The sequence below is a fragment of the Dunckerocampus dactyliophorus genome, chromosome 2 (genome assembly GCF_027744805.1).
Source record: "Dunckerocampus dactyliophorus isolate RoL2022-P2 chromosome 2, RoL_Ddac_1.1, whole genome shotgun sequence".
NCBI classification, from domain to species: Eukaryota; Metazoa; Chordata; class Actinopteri; order Syngnathiformes; family Syngnathidae; genus Dunckerocampus; species Dunckerocampus dactyliophorus.
The window spans coordinates 7505522-7526616 of record NC_072820.1 but is presented as its reverse complement, the minus strand read 5'-3'; the positions used below and the strand labels follow the sequence as shown (position 1 = coordinate 7526616).

Here is a 21095-nt window from a genome sequence, read left to right as displayed (position 1 = left end):
CCACAGCGATTCATTTGTTCACGTCGTATGGATAGCCCCGTTTGTACGCCCGTCAGTTCATAGAGGACAGCTTTGTAAAGACGCAGGCTTCACTACCCATCTTAAAATAAAGCCTGCAGCTCTGCAAACCACAGTGGAACCCCGTTTTTCATTATTTATCCGTTTCAAAAGCTCTAACGAAAACCGAATCGTACGTAAACCGAAGCAATTTTTCCTCACAGAAAATAATGTAATTAACAAAAAATACATTTTATAGAAAATAATTAGTTTTACATGCAGAAAACAAAATAATTATAATGAATGAAGTGGATAAATGAACATTTAACATCATGTGGCAATTTTTCTTTTTTGTTGAAAACCAAATCATACCAAAACTGGGGCGTCCAAAAACCGAGATTTTTAGCAACACACTTCAAATACACAAATCGTAGGACTTATTTAAAATTGTTGAAAAATAGTATAACACAGGACTTTCAGGAAATTAACTATAGTCATGGCCCAATGTTTTGAGAATGACGCAAATATTAATTTTCACAAAGTCTGCTGCCTGAACTTTTGTGATGAAATTTGCATATACTCATGAATGAGTGATAAGATGAATGGCAATTCATTGCAAAGCCCTCTTTGTCATGAAAAGGAACTTAATTCCAAAAAACTCTTTCTACTGCATTTCAGCTGTGCCACAAAAGGATCAGCTGACCATGTTAGTCATTCTCTGGTTAACATAGGTGAGAGTGTTGACAAGGACAAAAGCTGGAGATGATGGTCATCCTTATTGAGTTAAAATGCCAGACTTATTTGTTCTTCTTCTGTTAAGCATGGCTACCTGCAAGGAAACATGTGCAGTCATTGCTTTGCACAAAAAGGCCTTCACAGGCAAGGATACTGCTTCTAGAAAAATTGCATTTCAATCATCCATTTATCATCATCGAGAACACCAAGGAGAGAGGTTCAACTGTTGAGAAGAAGGCATCAGGGCTCACAGGTGCCAAGTCCAGGACTGTCTCCAAAAGTTAATTTAGCTGCAGGGTCGTGGCACCACCAGTGCAGCGCTTGCACAGGAATGGTAGCAGGCAGGTGTGAGTGCACCTGCATGCACAAGAAGGCAAAGACTTTTGAAAGATGGCTTGCTGTCAAGAAGGGCGCAAAGAAGCCGCTTCTCTTCAGGAAAAACATCAGGGATAGACTGGTGTTCTGCAAAAGATACAGGTATTGGATTCATGAAGACTAGGGTAAAACCATTTTGGCTGATGAATCCCCTTTCTGGTTGATAGGGGTGTCCAGAAAAAAGCTTGTCTGGAGAAGAAAAGGTGAGTGCTACCATCAGTCCTGTGTCATGCCAACACTAAAGCATCCTAAAACCATTCATGTATGGGATTGCTTCTCAGCCAAAGGAGTGGGCTCACTCGCAATTTTGCCTAAGAACACAGCCATGGATAAATAATGGTACCAAAACATCCTCTGAGAGCCCTGTGAGAACCATCCAAGAACAGTTTAGTGAGGAACAATGCTTTTTCAAGCATAATAAGCACCTTGTCATGAGCCAAATGTGATAACTAACTGGCTCCGAGAACAAAAAAAAAAAAATCAACATTTTGGGCCCATAGCCAGTAAAGTGCCCACACCTCAGTCCCTTGGAGAACTTGTGGTCAGTCCCCAAGAGGCAGGTGGACAAAAAAAACCTGCAAATTCAAAACTCTAAGCATTGATTATGCCATCAGTCAAGATGTAGCCCATAAGTGAACTGACAGCATACCACAGTGAAATACATTTCTTTCTAATGTTCTCACATTATTAACTGAAAACCTGAATGAAAATCAGGCCTGCGGGCGCCTCATGTGGTCGTGGGGGGGCTACCTGGGGCACTGTGTTGGTGACCCCTGATGTAGACCTGTTAGAAACTTGACCTGTATTTTTTTCCCAAGTGCTCTGACCATTTTATGTGTAGTTATATGCACAGATGCAGAAACTGGTCCTATCTCGCAATGTTAAAGGAGCCTTTAAAAAATTCCTGGATCCAGACGGTGATCCAGATCACCCCCAAAATTTAACCAGTTCTTTCATATCCCATTTCTGAAAATTCCGGAAAATGTCATCCAAATCCATTCAGAACCTTTCAAGTTATTTTGAAAACAAACAAACAGATAAACACCGGCAAAAACATAACCTCCACGCTGCATTTGCGCTTTGCGCGGCGCTTGGCGGAGGTAATAACAGCCTTTGAGACGTATGAAATGCTTGTAATTATACTTCAGTATAACATGGCAACATTTGACAAAAATAAAGCAAACTTTGTGAACCAATACTTGTGTCATTCTCAAAACTTTTGACCATGACTGTACAACTATACTCAAACACACTGGGAAAAAAGGGCATATTTGCTCACTCAGCTGTATGTTTCGAACCCACACGCTCTGTTTAGTCTCCTTGAGGATTTTCTCAAAGTAAACTCCAGCAAAGCCACTGGATATACAGGCCATCAGCACAGCCATCAGCCCCACAAACTGGGTGCTGGCAGACAGGATTTTCTGCTCTGAGTCTCCTTCAGACTCGGTGGGCCACTGTGGAGGTTAGAGTAAAAAAAAAAAACTATCTGAGGAGTTCATATGCAAAAAACACATTTGCTAGACTAAGAGTGTTTCTTCAGTTTCAGTGAGTACCTGCACTGAGGTGACCCCAGCCATGAGGAGGAGCAGAGAAAGCCACTGATATAATTTAAGCCTTCTTCCCAGCAAGGAGACAGAGAACAGAGCTGTGGTCAGAATCTTCAGCTGGTATGTCACCTGAATAAAAGAAAAATTACACATTATCTTGGGGAGAATCGCCGTGTTAGTTGTCATTTTTGGAAGAGCTTTATTAAAACTTTGGACTGAGTTTTGCCAGCAAAATAACATATTTTTCATATAACTGAGCTTTATTATCTTTGTAAAGGCAGACGCATTTAATACAGTGTTCACTTTGGCTCTGAGTAGAGGGTACCTAATATTGTTGGTTCAAACTTAGAGAGAAAAAACATATTTGCACATATATAAGCCACACATGACCACGTCATGAAATGGCATACAGCAGCACGCACAAGTGAGGACCAGGCAGCTCTTAAATTTGACAGGAGCCAATCATGAGCTATCAGAAAACCCACAACAAACTTATCAGCCCATCGTAAATCACAAGAAGCCATTACTCAATATAACAGTTTTGTCACGCCTGATGCGTGGTCGTGCAGGTGTGAATCCCCGTATGCAGAGGCAAGACACTTTCAGGTAAGAAAAACAGCTTTACTGAACACTTTGCACACACAAAGGCACAACAATTAAAACCTACGGTGCAAGAATAAGAGTCCGAATGCACCGCGATAAAACGGGAACAAATACAAATAAAGGAACTAAAAGCCACCTGTGAGACAGGCAGGCCACTGAACAAGCAGGCAGGAAGGCTAGCAAAGGATCAGCGTAAAACAAGGACACTAAGCTGAAGGACTAGACAGTCGGCTGACATGAAGTGTAGTCGGTAGTGTCCAAAACAGAGTAATACTCCTACGCCTTCTGCAACAGCTGAGGGCAGCTGTTGCAGGAAGTGCAAGTGCAAAATGCAAGTGCTAATGGGAAACAGCTGCGCTCCTCCAGTGGCTCCGCCCACCTCAGGAAAACCAGCATCTGGGAGACAGATCACAACATTGAGCAGTAAAGAGCACTAAACCAGTCTAAAGGGTCTACAAACAAGATAGTGCTAAGAAAAAAGGCAGACATGCCACAGCAGAGCGTGACAGTATTCCCCTCCCCCCCATTTAACGAACGCCACCCGGCGGACTACCTGGTTTGTCAGGGAACTTACGGTAGAAATCCGAAAGGAGTGTGGGGTCAAGGATGAGCGACCGAGAGACCCACGAACGGTCCTCGGGGCCGTAACACTCCCAGTCGATGAGGTACTGCACACCCCTACCCCGTCTCCTGGCTTCCAATATGGTCTTGGCCGTAAAGGTAGGGTGTCCATCAACCAAGCGAGGAGGGAGAGGAGGCACTGGCGGCGGACAAAGGTCACTGGCTGCGACTGGCTTCAGACGAGACACGTGAAACACCGGATGCGTCTTGAGGGAACGGGGAAGCTTGAGTTTGGCCAAGACCGGGCCCACCATACGCACCACCTCGTACTGTCCAACGAGTCTGGGACCCAACTTCTTGGACTCTACTGCCAGTGGCAGGTCCCGGGACGACAACCAGACCCTCTGTCCAGGTTGGTAAACTGGTGCGGGTTTGCGATGACGATCTGCCAGTTTCTGGTTGCGCATCGCGGTGCGAGACAGAGAAGCCCGTGTGTTGCACCAAACGAGAGAGGCCGATGGCAGAACACACTAGGGTGTTATGAGCGTACTCCACCCACGGGAGATAGCGAGACCATGACGTCGGTTGCTGGTGACACACGCATCTTAGAGCTGATTCCGGGTCCTGATTGGCCCTTTCCGTCTGCCCGTTGGACTGCGGGTGGTAACCTGACGAAAGACTAGCAGAGGCCCCCAAAGACCTACAAAAGGCCTTCCAGGTGGCTGAGGAGAACTGGGGTCCTCTGTCTGACACCACATCTAGAGGTATGCCATGGAGACAAACCACGTGCTGGACCAGTAGCTTGGCCGTCTCGAGGAAAGAAGGAAGTTTGCGGAGGGGGACAAAGTGGGTGAATTTGGAGAACCTGTCCACAATGGTGAGAATGGTGGTGAACCCCCTAGAGGCAGGCAGACCCGTCATGAAGTCCATGGCGATGTGTGACCAGGGGCGGGAAGGGATGGGAAGCGGCTGGAGCAAGCCCGCCGGCGGCTGATTGGACGGCTTGTTCCTGGCACAAATGGAGCAGGTGGCCACAAAACTCTTGTGTCGGCGTGGAGGGAAGCCCACCAGAAGCGCTGGGAAAGGAGAAAGGCCGTGCTTCTGGCTCCGGGGTGGCAGGCGACAGTGGAACAATGGGCCCAGGTCAACACCTCTGGACGAAGAGGACGGGGAACAAAGAGGCGACCAGGTTGGCAGCCTGCTGGAGGGGTTGAGTCCTTGACCGCCTCTGCCACTTTCTTTTCCACTTCCCACTGTAGGACCCCCAGGATGCGGGAATGGGGGATGATGGTTTCCGGGAAGCTCTCCTCATCAGGGGTTTCAAACATTCTGGAGAGTGCGTCCGGTTTGCCATTCCGGGAGCCAGGGCGGTAGGTAAGTGTAAAGTCAAACCTGGTGAGGAACAGTGCCCAGCGGGCCTGGCGCGGGTTGAGGCGTTGAGCAGAGCAGATGTATGAGAGGTTCTTGTGATCCGTGAAGATGATGAAAGGGTGAGCCGCTCCCTCCAGCCAGTGTCTCCACTCCTGCAGGGCGAGGACCACCTCCAACAGCTCCCGATTGCCAACATCATAATTCCGTTCAGCGGGCGAGTGGCACCTGGAGGAAAAGGCGCAGGGTTGCAGCTTCTGGTGTGCTGGTGCGCTGAGAGAGCACGGCCCCAACCCCTGTGTCGGACGCATCAACCTCGACAATGAAAGGGAGAAAGGGGTTAGGGTGAGCCAAAACGGGTGCAGAGGTGAACAAAGATTTTAGACGATGGAAGGCTAGATCTGTCGCCGATGACGAATTAAAAGGCACCTTAGAGGTTAGCTTGTTCAGAGGTTCGGCTACTTTACTGAAGTTGCAAATAAAGCGCCGATAGAAGTTGGCGAACCCAAGGAACCTCTGCAAAAGCTTCCTAGATGTAGGAGTGGGCCAGTCAACCACTGCCTGGACTTTGGCAGGGTCGGGTCTAAGCTGGCCCTTCTCCACAATAAAACCCAAGAAAGACACCGACGGAGAGTGAAAAGAACATTTTTGTGGTTCAACACAAAGTCGGTTAGTCAACAAACGTTGCAGAACGAACTGAACATGGTGGTGGTGCTGGTTGAGAGAGGAGGAAAAAATAAGGATGTCATCAAGGTAAACGAAAACAAAACGACCAATCATGTCGCGGAAGACCTCGTTAATAAGAGTTTGGAAGACGGCAGGGGCGTTAGTGAGCCCAAAGGGCATGACAATGTATTCAAAGTGCCCAAGGGGGGTGTTAAAAGCCGTCTTCCACTCGTCACCTTTGCAAATGCGCACCAAGTGTTAGGCGCTGCGTAGATCCAGTTTGGTGAAGATGGTGGCGTTGTGAAGTGGTGTGAACGCAGAAGGATATTGAGATTCAAGATTCAAGAGATTCAAGAGAGTTTTATTGTCATGTGCATGGTAAAACAGCGGTAATACCATGCAATGAAAATCTTATTCTGTTCATTCTCCCAAGAAAAGAAAGAAAAGAAAGAATAAGAACATAAGAAACATAAACATATATTATTTTATATATATATATATATATATATTATTTTATTGCGTACAGTAATTTTATTGAGCCCACGAATATTTATACACGACCGCAAAGAGCCATCTTTTTTCTTGACAAAAAAGAATCTGGCCGCCAAAGGAGAAGAGGACGGACGGATGTGCCCAGTGGCGAGCGAAGTCGAGATGTACTCCTCTAACGACCTTTGTTCCGGTTGAGAAATATTATAAAGACGGGTGGAGGGGAGTGGTGAACCTGGCAGAAGATCGATGGCGCAATCATACGGGCGGTGGGGAGGTAGCGTTATGGCGCGATCCTTACAGAACACTTCATACGTAGAGGGAGTGATATACTTTGGGAACCAGAGAGAGGTCAGGAGGAACAGGTGAGGAAGTGTGGGAGGGTGTGATGGAAGGTGAAGTCGAGCCTAAGCAGTGTGAATGACAAAAAAGGCTCCAATTAATAATTTTAAAGGTGGACCAATCTATTGACGGACTATGACAGTGCAGCCAAGGAAGACCAAGCACGACGGGAGCCGTGAAGGCATAATAAAAAAACTGATGGACCCGTGATGATTTCCTGACAATAAGAGGGAAAGGGGGCGTGTCTGCCGCGTTACACTGGCTAAGAGTCGCCCATCGAGGGAGCGCACAACTTTATTTCTTTCCACTTGCACAGTGGGGATATTAAGCTGCTCAACGAGTGCATTGTCAATAAAGTTCTCGTCTGCGCCAGAGTCAATGAGAGCTATTAGCCAGCCCTGCCTGAGTGGCGAGGGTCCATCAACGGGGGAGGCTGACCTCCTGGAGTGCCCCCTGTGCCTGGTGCGCCAGCCCGCTGAGCAGCTCCCCGAGCTGCTGGGCTGCACCCACCGATCCTGCCTGTGCTGCCTGTACCAGTACCTGCGCATCGATTAGGGCTGGCTAATAGGCTAATGGGCTGGCTAATAGAGTGCCCCTCCTTACCCCCCCAGGACAGTGTACCTTCAACTTCGGAAGACGGAGGGAGGAGGGAGAGAGGGCGTCTGCCCTTCAGAGGAGGAGCTCCTCGCAGGAGACGATCGCCGTGGATGCGGCAGGTTGGAACCGCAGGAGATGTGGTGATCCGCCGCTTCGCAGTATAAACACAGCCGAAGAAGTACGCGGCCTCTCCTCTCTGTGGCTGACAGCCGGCTGGCATTGGCACCACTAACTCGGCGATTTCCACTTGAGAAGGAAGATGACGGCTCCTGACGGCGAGGTGAAGGTGGGTTGATCGAGTGGCACGGCCACGCCCCTCGTTGTCAAACTCGCTCCCGCAGGCGATTGTCCAGCCGGATAGAAAGAGAAATTAGCTCCTCAAGCGTCTTGGTCTCATCACGGGCGGCCAACTCGTCCTGCATGCGAGGACTCAGGCTGGCCAAGAATACGCAGCGGAGGGCTTTTTCATCCCAGCCGCTCTCCACAGCTAGGATGCGGAACGAGATGGAATGATCAGCCACCGCTCTGGAGCCCTGGCGCACGGCCAAAAGCCGCAGTCCCGCCTCTCGTTCCCTCCCTGGGTGATCAAAGACGCTCTTTATTTCCTCAATAAATCTCGGCAAGCTTGTGAGAAGTTCTGGCTTGCTCTCACATGCCACCATAGCCCACTTGGCAGCGCGGCCTGATAACAAGCCAATCATGTATGCCACTTTGGCGGAATCGGAGGAATAAGTGTGGGGCTGGTGGTTGAAGACCAGGAGACAGTGATGTAAAAAAGGCCTGCACCATCCAAAGTCCCTCTCATACCTTGAGGGGTGGGGTAGATTAGGCTCCCATGGAGGAGGGCTGGTTAGTGGAAGAGCAGGTGTATCCGTCATCAGCCGGAGTGTTACTTGGGCAGCCGGAGTGTTACTTGGGATGCAGCAGGACCTGTCAGGTGGGCGTGCATCTCCCGTACCAGGGTAGAAAGATTCTCCAAGGCCTGGTCGTGGAGACTGAGCGTCCGGCCCTCGGCCTTGAGGGCCGACTGAAGTTGCTCTGCGGGATCCATAGAGTTGGTAGGAGTATTCAGACATGTCACAGCAGAGCGTGACAAGTTTGACTCACAGTGTCATCTTAGATACAAGTCTAAAATCATCACACAGCAACTTAACACCCAAAAGGCAGCTAAGAAATATAGTACAGATATGAGTTCAAAATAAAAAACAACAATTTTAACTTTTTCTATAACGCATTTCTTCCCAGCAGAGCAGTTCATTGGCCATTCATTGGCAGTTCATTCATTCAGCTGCCTGTGCCCATCTCATGAGCTCCCAATGAACCTTCCAATGAACTGTTCTGCTGCTGGGAAGAAATGCATTATTACACTGCGTGAGTCCAGCTGTGTCCAGCTAATGTATTTTTATCACAAACCGTCCTTCCTTGTTAGCATCCTATTAGCTAGCTAACAAAAAGGCAACCGGACGAGAAGTCAGCCACAGTACGTCACCCATCAATGATGTCATCAGAGTCATCTCAAAAATGTTAACATAAAACATTTTTTATAGTTTTTATATTGTTTTTAAAGCAATTCTGAACGCATATGAATGACAAGCTAAAGGTAAAAATGAACATTTAAGGTTACTTTTACCTTCATTGAAGAGGCGACTAATCCCAAAGACACAATCAATGTAGCAGCGAGATCAACCACCACCACCACCTTCCTGTTTTCCCATGAGTTTTTTTGTCACCTTCTTGTCAAAATGCTGGCAACTTTCTTTAGCTCTATTTTGGGTTATTGAGGTGAGAAAAACAACTGAATTCAAGAAATAATTCATGGAAAAACAGGAAGGTGGTGGTGGTTAATCTCGCTGCCATATCGTGCCTTTGGGAACAGTCGCATCAAGAATCACGTCTTCAATGAAGGTAAAAGTGACTTTAAATTACATGTGCGTGCATGTTTGTTTTCCTCCTCTCTCTACCAAACAGGCTGGATGACAAGAGGGTTCTGTGCTTCTGTCTCAACACATGGGCCCTTTGGTTCTATAGCGGAATGAGCGGAGTGAGTAAACCCTCCTGTCAATCATTCAGTCTCATTGTCCCAGTGGGAAATATGAACGCAAATATGAATGACAGCACAAAAGCAATGGTTTGTAAGGCAAATACCACAGCCCTGGTGTGAGAATATCTCAGTTTTAAACAGAATTAATAAGGTGAGCCCATGAACACAGACGAGCCGATATGTCGCATTTGTTGGAAAGCAGTGGCGACGAAGAAGGGGAATACGACCAACTTGCATGTGCACCTCAAACACAAGCATCCTGTCTAGTTTTCCAAAGTGGGAAAATTAGCATATCCCCAACCTCACTAAAACTTTACTCAATCCCATCACCTCAGCAACTCATGACCAAGTCTTGCTTTTCGTGCCTGTGTTAAAACATTAAAGTCCCATCAACATAGTAGATGACACAACCAAACACACGGCAATACACTCCACAGCGCATTTATGTGTAACCTGGTAGGTGACTGCGTCCAGGTTGGATAAGGCAACATAGAGAAGATTGTTCTGCAGCGTGTAGATTCCTGCAGGAATAGCCAACTTCAGGGTCTCTAGAGGCCTGCTCACAATCTCCTCCTTCAGCAAGTGGTTCATGGCCTGCAGACTTAAATCTACCAGAGACAGAGGGGGTCTTGTCAGCCACCCAGGGAGCGAAAAGACAGCAAGGCACTGAGATGATATAGGAGCATAAAAAAAAATCTCACAAGTGGGGAATAAATGGAAAAACCCGCTACTTACTGTTCTCCAAGAAGACTATCAGGGTGCAGACGATGATCTTGATCACCTCTGCTGACACTACGGCAGATGAGGCCAGGTAGCGGGGGCCATCTTCCTTCAGAGTGCGGGAGTAGCGCATGGTGAGTACCACTGAGGTGGTCTGCAACACCAGCACCCCCAATGATAGGTACTTCAGCCTCTTGGAGTGTGAGGAGGACACCATGTCGGAGGACGCTCCTTTGGGGGTTGCTGACGGGGCCTTTGGGAAAAGTCAGAAAAACACCCTTAAAATCACACATTTCAATGGCTGCAACCAGGTAGGCTTCTGTGGACTCTAGTTTGCTGCCATCCCCAAGTTGGTGTACATCAGTCGGCATGAGTAGAGACAATTTTACACAAGCCCTTAATAACACCACCACACTAAGCAATTTCCCTCTATGTCACAGGTGTCAAACTCAAAGCCCGGAGGCCAGATTTGGTCCACCGTATTGTTTTATGTGGTCCCCAAAAACCTGGAAATAATAAAATAAAAGGCAATTATTTTTTAAATAATTTTAGTACTTAAAAAAAAAATGTTTAATATACTTATATACTTTCCATTCCATTATATTAGTTGTATTCATTTTTGTTTTAAAATATATTTATATTAAGTGCAAAATCATAAAATTGACAAAATAGGCAATCTTTCTTGCTAACTATATTTGTTCTGTCAATTTTGACAGAAAATTTGTAGTGCATGCAGTTGGAGTTTCTTCTTTTTTTGTTGTTAAACCCTCTTTAAAAAGAAGTATACAATAGTTGTATACTCAAATTTCTGCTTGGCACCTTCCATCCATCCGTTTTCTATGCCGCTTATCCTCACTAAGGTCGGGGGGGTATGCTGGAGCCTATCCCAGCTGGCACCCTGGACTGGTCGCCAGTGCTTGGCACCTTGACTTCTGATTTCAATGTAAGTTTGTTGGTAAAACAATACAACGTGAAAATGATAATAATCTTGTTCACTGTAAAAATAAATAAAAAGGCTTCACTCCATCTTTGCTTCAACTTGAGCAGCACTCTTCCACTTGGTCCTAAAGCCTGGCAAGTATAAATTCCCATTTAATATAGGATAACCCCCGATACTTTGCACATTTCTTGATAATAAAGGGCAGAAACAGGTTAAACAGGTGAGGATGAGGTGAGCGTCACCTCTCCGCTTAGTGTGCAAGCCCTGCCTACCAGTTGGATTTTCTGTTTGTCAGCATGTCGCCGATCATATAATGTTGCCGAAACATTTATTATCCTCCATGACTTTCTACAGCCTGTGTGATGTCTTTAATGTACGGTAAATGTGACGCCATTGTTCTTGCTAATCGGACAATAAAATAAAGAGAAATGTCATACAGGAAGCGCTTGCAGTACTCTCCTCATCCTGAATGGGTGGGAATGTGCGTGAGCTGGAACGTGTTTTTTTTTTTACAGCAGCAGCACCAGCTGGAGAGCAGCAAGTTATATTTTTTTGCTGTGCTGAATGAATAAACGATTTTGACTGTTTGACTGAGGATTACACAGTATATCAAAGCTCAACAGAAAGTGTTTTACATTTAGTGTTGCCAATTTGGCAATTTTCTCGTTAAATACGGCGACTTTCTAAACGCCCTTGGCGACTTATTTTCTCAAAAACAACTCGCGACAAATCTAGCGACTTTTTCGCTGGGTACTTTTCTGGTATTTTGAGAAAAAGTGACCGCAAGTATTGTTCTGCAGTTTCTGTTCTCACCGAGCAGCAGGTGCTGCTGAGAGGTCCGCCCAAAGCAGTCACAAGCGGTCAGTGCACAGTCAGCTCCCGTGGCACACGGGAGAGCATCGCGGAGTTCTGCAGTCCTACTAGGGACGCTCCGATCGGGGTTTTATGCTGCCGCTTCCGATACCGATCATCCATGAGTGACATCGGCCGATACCAATACCGATCGCATGGATTAACTGTAGGGCTAATATTTTCCGTCATTGAGTATTTGTTCAATTAACTGAGTAATTGAAAAAAAAACAGATTCTTGCTTGATTAAGGTGCAATTATAAACACACAAGAGACAATAAAACATTTCACTAAATAATGAACGACCGATTGTTTTTTTTGTTTTTTTTTTAGATAACCAACCGCTTGATTTCTTAAGTTCACATTGTGCATAGGAACAAACTGTATTTTCTTGGGTCTGATTGACTAAAATACTTTTGTAGATGAATTTATCCAACCCAGGCTGGAACTATTTGCTGGAAAAGGAGCAAAATAACAATTACTTTACTAAGACATTACTAAGACTAAATTACATATTAAATTATGTTCATGGCTGTGCATTTATACTATATCCTAAACATAGACAGGCTGACTAGAAATAAGACAAATATTCTTCATAATATATTGAGTTTTTGCAGTGTTCAAAGTAAAATGAAGACACCTTCTGTAGTGGAACACATTATTCTCAACTAAGTGAGTGACACACGCAGTTTAAGTGCGTGTCACAAGGAATCCCTTGTTCCATTACACAGTATCGTTGGCTTGAAATGAGCAAGTGCCGCGGTACAGTGGATACACGTCACGGTGTTCAAACATGCTGTTTAGCCACATTTTCTGTTTGTTTGTTTTTTTTACATATTGTCATCTGGCAACAAAATTGCGACTTTGCGCTTTCTTTTCCTTCGTTCCTTTCGTTGCTTTGTCGCATTCTCTCGCCTCTTCAATCTTCCCTAATTCCCTTGAACCCAAATTGCAAATGAGTCATGCCCATGTGAGGTGTGCATATGAAACGTTAATATTTATTCATTTTCAGTAAGCCTAATTCGAACTCTGTCACTTACCTTGTCCACCGCTGAGATAAAATACTAAAGTTATTTTAATTTGATGAAGTGATGGCCAATTTTAAAATCGACAAAACCAAGAATCAAGTTTATTTTGTAGTGCTAAATGAATTAAGTTGTTTTTACTCACTCTTTTGGCTCTCCCATGAGGTTATGCTTTTCTCCTACACCGGGGGTGTCCAAGCTTTTTTCTGCGCGGGCCACATAATGACATTTCAAAAGATGTAAAGGCCGCTTTGATATTTTGGACATCAGCACATGTTGGTTTGAAGTTATCAAGAGAAAAGGGCATCTCAGCTTGCGTGATGTCGTCAAAGAAGCGTATTATTCGTATACACTTTGCTCTTTTTTCCCCTCATTTTTGCTGCTGTCTTTTTTTACTTGCTAAATATTTAAACTTTCTTCTTAAAAAATCTTTGTAAATGTTTTTTTTTGCTCGTAATATTATGACTTCATTCCCATAATATTAGACGTTTTTCCCGAACCGAATAAAAAAAAACAAACATTTTATTTAGTTTTGCTTGTTTCTCCTAACTTTAAAGAAAAGCTTTTTTTGTTTTTTTTTAAAGAAATATTTAAATTCTATGTTACTAAAATGATATTTTTGCTCATAATATTTTGACTTTGTTCTTGTAAAATTACAGGGTTTTTTTTTTTCCATTTCTGCTGTTGTTGGGTTTTTTTATTCTTCTTGTAAATTTTCTTCTCGTAATATTTTGACTTTATTCCCCTAATATTATAACTCCCCACAACCCAATTTTCCAAAAATTACAACTTGATTTTGTTTTGTTTCTCATAATATTATGACTTTTAAAAAAATACATTATTTTTTCTTTAATATTTCAATCTTTTGCTATTACAATGACGTTATTTGTCCTTATAGTATTAAGTCGTTAATCTCATAAGATTTTGACTTGTTCTCCTCTGAGTACACTTTTAACATAAAATAAATTTGACTTTTGTCTTGTAAAATCACTGCTTTTTTTCTCTATTTTAGCTGCTGCTGCTGTTTTTTTTTTGTTTTCTTGTTAAATTATATTTCCAGAATGTGCCGCGGGCCAATAAAAAAAACAGCCGCGGCCCTCAAACGGGCCGAACTTTGGACACCCCTGTCCTACACCACCTGCTACATTATGCAAATTAGCCAATGATGTAATCCAGCGGCCAGGAAAAAAAAAAGGGACTAAGAAGTATCTTAAAACACATTTTAAACAAGTGAATTATTCTATCATTATCCTCTTAGTGAGCAACCCGTATTAACATTAAAAAAAAACCTCTGCCTCACTAGCCGTGAACCTTTGCCACTCCAAATCACGCAAAAACTTGTCCCAATGTGACAAGCCTGGAACTCATACATTCACACCCCAGCCACAACATTAACTACACTTGCGCAATGTACAGTAACCAGAGTTACTGTAACTACAGTATTATACTATAATATAGTATAGTGTATACAGTATGCATAGTGATGTGTGCAAGTGTACCTCATGACGTTACAACTTGCATTGTTTGCTAGGACAATAAGAAAGTGTCCTGTTAATGCTTTCATCCACATTACCAGAGACTTACATTTTCTGACTGACGCATCTTCTGTCCTGACACACGCTGCCTTCACTTGCTCTTTTCTTCGTTAACGCATTGCCATGCTAGGCGGTGGTAAAAGAAAGATTCACCGCCGACTCGCAGTAACGACTCAGACAGGTTTGGTCGGAGGAACCTGCATATTTTCCTGTTCCTTTAGTGTACTAAATGTCCGGAGCGGCTCAGCCGGATTGTTTGCTTTGCTCGCCCGTGAACTGAGCCCTGCAACTTCACCGGCACCTGCCCCGACGTGAATGTTGACCCGGATCTCTGCCCAAACACGGTCGGTTTTTAACTTCCTCTTCGTATAAATTTCAAGCAAGCAGGTCAATGAGGATAATAGAGGTGAGCGCGATTGGTCTGTTGGGAGACAAAGTCCACTGTTGGAATTGCGTCATGCTTACTACGGAGGTGAGTATCCTGCTGAAGTGGAAAAAAAGAGGCTGTAAAAGCCCTTTAAGAAGCGTGTAGCGAAAATAAGAGGTGTGGCGTGTAAACACGCTGACCTCCTTCCGCGACACAGTTTAACAGTGCACAATCACTCTCAGTGTACACATCCAACGAACTCTCCCCGCACTCCTCCACTCTTTCCATGCATTGAAAACACTGTTGGCTTTCAAAGTGAACTACCAGCTCTGCACACGTTTAAAAAAAAAAAAGAAAAAGAAAAAAAAAGGTAATATTAACAGAAGTCTAAGGGTTTCCTTAAGCTTACCACAGTGGCCACAGGACAGCCAAAAGGCTGTGTGGTTTAAAATGAACAAGTCAATGGCTTACAGTTACCCACCTTTGTTTTGTAAATGCAACCATTACCTGCCAGATTAGCACTGGAATGTGGTTTCAGGTAAGGGGGAAGGGTGAAGGGAAAAGCTTCAAACATCTACTGAAGAAAGCAGGTGATGGAAGATGGCGGTGGATGCATAGGAGTGTCATCTATTCATCTTTCTTCTTTTTCCGCATACACAATATCACCGTTTCTCGCAAATATTGTTCACAAATCTGCGATCGTGAGCACTATCTATCTGCTATCTTGCTTGGTGCTAGCATGCTAAATGTTAGCATTTTAACTCATTTCCTCATGTCGACAGGCAAATATAAATATGGCATGATACAGGAACACCATAGGACAGCCCTGGCACTTTTGACGCTAGCATGCTAACTGTTGACATGTTAGCATTTTAGCTAATTCCCTCATGTCTAAAGGCTAATACAGACATGGCATGATGTAGAAACATAGGACAGCCTTGGCTCTTTCGTATTTAGCGCTATCTCGCTGGGTGCTAGCATGCTCACTGTTTGCATGTTAGCATTTTGACTAATTTACTCATTTCTAGATGCAAATACAGACATGGCATGATGTAGGGACACTATAGAACTGCCTTGCCACTTTAGACATAGAGTGCTATCTTGCACTGTAACTATGAAGGACCACAAACACTGACTGAAAAAATATATAAAGCATAGATTTTGTTGAAATTGTTACGTCAATGTCTTTCATGATGCACATTTGGACTATGGGCACTTCCACCACTTCCAACCAGTCACTGATGTCGTTTGTATAGTTTATTTGTACGTGTATTCCATTACACAATTCGGTTGGGAAAGATTACCCCTTCGGAGTCCAGGGTAGGATTTCGCGGTTTTACATACCTTTGTGGTTACCTTTGTACATTCCTGATAAAAAATTTTAAGACCAGTTGAAAAATTGCAAGAGTTTCCATTTTGCATTGCTGGATCTTAATGAGGTTGGACTCAGTAAGTCAGTCATTGGAAACTTTTTCAAAGATCCTGCGGGTTATGGAACAAAAAAGTCAAGCGGTGGACCCCAAAAAAATGACGCGGCCCGAAGATCCGAGTAGCTGTCATCCTCGGCCCCAAATGAAGGTTGCTACTGTTGCCGAGCGCAGTCCAATAGCCATCAGATGGCATCTGAGAGAGACGGGTTTTAAGAAAAAAAAAACGTCTTCAAAAGCCTCGTTTCCTTCAGCGCCGCAAAATTGCCCGTTTGGAATTTGCACGAGAGCGCCGAACATGGGACATTGAAAGGTGGAAGAAAGTTGGATTCCCTGATGAGAAAAAAATGGAACCTTGACGGTCCTGATGGCTTCCAACGTTTCAGTGGAGTGGGGTCCATCATGATCTGGGCTGCTTTTTCCTTCAATGCAACAATGGAGCTTTAGGTTGCGCAGGGGCGTCAAACGGCAGCTGGCTATGTTAAATATGTTGCAAGGGGCATCCCTCATGACTGAAGGCCCTCGTCTGTGTGGTAATGACTGGCTTTTTCAACAGGACAACGCTGCAGTTCACAATTCCCACCGGACAAAGGACTTCTTCCAGAGGAATAACGTCACTCTTTTGGACCAACCTGTGTGCTCCCCAGATCTAAATCCAATTGAGAATATTTGGAGATGGGTGGCAAGGGAAGTTTACAAAAAACAGTTCCAGACAGTGGATGCCCGCCATCTTCACCACCTGGAGCAACAGCCCCACTAGCCTCTGGAAACAACGGCATCAAGCATGCCCAAACCAATTTTTGAGAAGATGGTGCAGCTACTCATTACCGAGTCCCTCTTTTGAAAATTTCTATTTTGGGGGTTTGGGATTTATTTTTAGCTATGGTCTTAAACTTTTGATCAGCTGAACCAGACCTGTGGAATAGTGGCTGTATTGGTATAAACATGGACGCTTGTTAAGAAGTAACTAAGAATAAAAAAAAAAACGTATTTCTACTTTGTGTACACTGATGGAGATTTAATTGCCAGGTTATTATTTGCTCTAAAGGGAGTTGACTAAAACAAATATTGAACCGTGCCATTTCACCCGGATGCAAACCATTTAGAAGGCAAACCGGTGGGTGCAAACAACATACAGTCAGCAGTGAGTGGTCAGTTTCAAGTTCTTTCACTTGCTGTCACACAGTTGACTACTTGACATGAGGAAAGCCGTTTAGAGGCATATTCGATTGATATACATTATAAATAATGTAATCCTTTAAATAAATAGTAATCCTTTCATGCACGTTTTCAGATCAACTATCCATCAAATAGTGTACTTTACCTGAAGGATGAGGTGGGCGACTCCCTGGGGACGCTCATTCGCGGGATCGTGTTTTTTTCTTTTTCCTGCGTTCAGCAAAATACACTTATGATGTTAGTGTGACTTCCATCCTATGCGTGGATGGCAAACGTGAAATACGGAACTTAACATGTGTACACAGCTCTCCTTTTGGACTCCCTCCGCCCCAAAAGGGGAGCTCTTTTTCACTGCTGTCTATTAAGACACTGAGGATAGATGCCCTCTACTGGACAAATTAATATTACACTCTAAAAATGCAATGCCAAATTGCTTGGTGATCTAAGGCCTTTCTTGTTCATACTTCAAATCAGATCGTGTGTGAGTTTGCCTTTAAGAAAAATCAACACTAAAGGAGTAGCGCAAATCGGTCCGCAATAGCATTGTTTTAAAGCGCCGTGTCGACAGATGGCGCTGTTTAAAATCCGTGTGTCGGCAGTCACCTACTCAGTAGATCACGTGTTTCCGGTTTCCAGCCAAACTGTGGCCAGCGTGTGAATTATCCCGAAATACGGTTTGCTCCTATAGAGTGCGTTGTGCTAATTTTTTTTCAAAATGGTCCGTAAATTGAAATACCACGAACAGAAGTTGCTGAAGAAGGTGGACTTTATTAACTGGGAGGTGGATAACAACATCCACGAGGTGAAAGTGTTGCGGAAATACCACATCGAGAAGAGGGAGGACTACACTAAGTGAGCATTCGCGTAGCTAAGAGATTGCCATGCTTCATGTATGAAATCACACTGCTCATGGGGGTGGAATATGCTGCTAACGTCTTAATGTCAAAGGTACAACAAATTGAGTCGGAACATCAGAGACCTGGCCCAGAAAATTCGAGACCTGGACGAGAAAGATGGCTTTAGAGCTCAGAGCACACACCAGCTACTGGAAAAACTGTGAGTGCGACTGTGCAACGTTATTTCCCCACGGATGTGGTCAGTTTATAAATCAGTTATTGTGTCTCCATACAAGTTACGGCATTGGACTGATCCCCACCAAACAGAATCTGTCCCTTACAGAGAAGGTCACAGCATCCTCGTTCTGCAGGTACAACATTTCACCTGTGAAGACACATCGTGAACATACCTGTTTGTCCAATGACTGTCATCACTCCCACAGGAGGAGGCTGCCTTGCGTCGTGGTGAGGCTTCGTATGGCTCAGAACCTGAAAACAGCCATCACCTTTATCGAGCAAGGGCGTATCCTTTACTGCTGCTGTTGTCGTCATGCCTGCGTATTCATTCAGTGCTGTTGCGTTAGAGACTAAAACATGTTTGTATGGGCCTTGACTTGCTTTCAGATGTACGTGTGGGCACTGAGATTGTCACAGACCCGGCGTTTCTTGTCACAAGGTTTGTGTTTGCAAGTTGACCATCATGAATACCTAACACGCTAGTGTCCACTTTATAATCTATGAAATTGCCCCGTATATTTCTAGAAATATGGAAGATTTTGTTACCTGGGTGGATTCATCCAAAATCAAACAGCATGTCATGAATTATAATGATCAGGTAAGTTGTTGCTGTACTTTTTATTGAAAACGGTCAATTCCTGTTTATGGGAAGATGATGCAAGTTTCACGTAATGTAAATGACCATCGCTTCTCTTTGCAGAGAGACGACTTTGACATGTTGGCGTAAATCTTTTGCCATGTTCTACAAAGGGGGGCGGCTACAGTTGAAATATGTTACCCACAGACTCAGAAATTATGGAGGGAAGCAAAGTCTTCCTACCACACTCAACAACTTGAGCAAGGACTCTACTGTTTCCTTTTAATCATTTCAAAATTGCCCTATGGGTCCCTTTTGATATAGTCAAAAAATGTGCATCTACTTATTTTTGATGTATTAAAATATATTCTGGTGATAAGTGTATCAAGCTGTTCAACAACACAAGAGTTCCTGAGATGCTGATGTTTTCTTGAACCTGAGCAACCCACCGGCCAATATACTGTAAATGGTACAGAGATAAAGCTATAAATGCTTGGTTTTGGTTGACAGTGTAAGAGCTATTCGTTTTTTGTGTGATGCAGTTAGTTCAACACAACAATAAGTAATCTCTCGTTTATCATGGTTAATTGATTCCAGAACCAGAGGTGGGTGAAAGTTAGTGTTTTGTAAGTCTCAAGCAAAGGTGTGCAAGTCCAAGTCAAGTCTGGACAAAACGGATTAAGTCTAAAGTCATAAGCTTGAAGTGTTTGTGTCCGTATTAACAATGTAACACCATTCCATTTGACCAATACAATTATTGCACTTTGAATGGGTTTTATTTTTTTTTTAAATAAAGTAAGACCAGTGCAGACTTCGTTGCAGAAAAAAAAAGTGCTGGCACAACTTTCTGGATTTAGTAAGTGCACCGAAATGTAATCTACACTCCCGTTGTTTGTTCGTAAACCTGATTAGATGTTGACAGATGGGCAAATGTTTTTTTGCTGGAAATTACATAACGATAACATTAGTTGAAAAATTTAAATGGGGACACGCTTTACTCAACACACTCGGGCTGTAGCGATACACCAACCTCATGACACGATATCCATCGCAATATTCTGACAATGCTATTCTATATACTGACATTTTCTGAAAAATTCTAAAGGGAAAGTGTGACTGGTGGCATCTTGTGAGTGTTCCATTGACTTGGATTGAATGAAATGAATTGAAAAGTGAAAGTATCAGTTGCACAATATATGACTGTCAGTCAACAACTTAATGTCGGAAAAAATGAATCAAAGATGTGATGAGATTAGTTACGTTCATTGAAACAGTGCAAACTGTGCCTTAAAATCCTTTGAAAAGTGTATCAAGTGGCCTGTTCTTAACAGGCTGACAGCTTTTTTTTTTTTTACCTTAACATGAGACACCCTTATTTCATTATCAGTAAGCAGGATGTGGAACACAGCGATTTTATTTTTAAGACCGGAAGTGTGTGTTGAGCAGATCACTTGACTGTTACTTTACACTGAAGTTCCACATCAGCGGGCGTCCTCTAACCTTCGATTCCATAAACATAGTGGCATGGCTTCTCCAAAATAGCTAATAATTCAAGTGACAAGTATGCTCTATTTTGCCTCACCTTTCAGCTTCTTCATTGCCTCCTAGCATTACAGCTAGCATTAGCTTGTCCAGGTGGTGATGTTGGAGGTGGGCTGGCATTTCCTGAGTAGTGTTGCCCTTCTTTTCAAAGCGGAAGTGGTCGCACACATCTGGTTTTAAGCACTGAGGTGCTGAACTAATGTTTCCTGCCAATATACAGGTGCAGCTCAGTAAATTTGAAGATAACCAAAAGGTGATTTATTTCAGTAATTTAATTCAAAAAGTGTAACTTTTATATTATACAGACTAATATATTTAAAATATTTATTTCTTTTAATTTTGATGATCATAACTGAAAACTAATGAAAATCCCAAATTCTGTATCTCTGAAAATTTGAATATTACTTATGACAAAAAAGTCATTTTAGAAATGTTGGCCAACTGAAAAGTCTGATGTACAGCACTCAATACTTGACAGGGGCTCCTTTTGCCTGATTTACTGCAGCAGTACGGCATGGCAGGGAGTCAATCAGTCTGTGG

The 21095-nt window shown here is 43.7% G+C and overlaps 1 protein-coding gene across 3 annotated transcripts in view; it reads right to left on the bottom strand.

The window, feature by feature from the left end:
- Nucleotides 1-21095, bottom strand: part of slc35a3b (solute carrier family 35 member A3b) — a 25327-nt gene extending 4232 nt beyond the window's left edge. Inside the window, exons 1-6 of one of the 3 annotated variants that reach the window (XM_054762906.1) lie at nucleotides 18610-21095; nucleotides 17509-17573; nucleotides 10057-10294; nucleotides 9775-9929; nucleotides 2661-2783; nucleotides 2387-2561 (exon numbers count right to left, since the gene is read on the bottom strand). In XM_054762906.1, the coding sequence (XP_054618881.1) occupies nucleotides 2387-2561; nucleotides 2661-2783; nucleotides 9775-9929; nucleotides 10057-10294; nucleotides 17509-17573; nucleotides 18610-18751 (898 nt within the window). In that variant the 5' untranslated portion in view covers nucleotides 18752-21095. Of the gene's footprint in view, nucleotides 1-2386; nucleotides 2562-2660; nucleotides 2784-9774; nucleotides 9930-10056; nucleotides 10295-14439; nucleotides 15073-17508; nucleotides 17574-17656; nucleotides 17712-18609 lie in introns of those variants that run through there. The other 2 variants (XM_054762926.1, XM_054762916.1) reach the window with 2 other exon arrangements.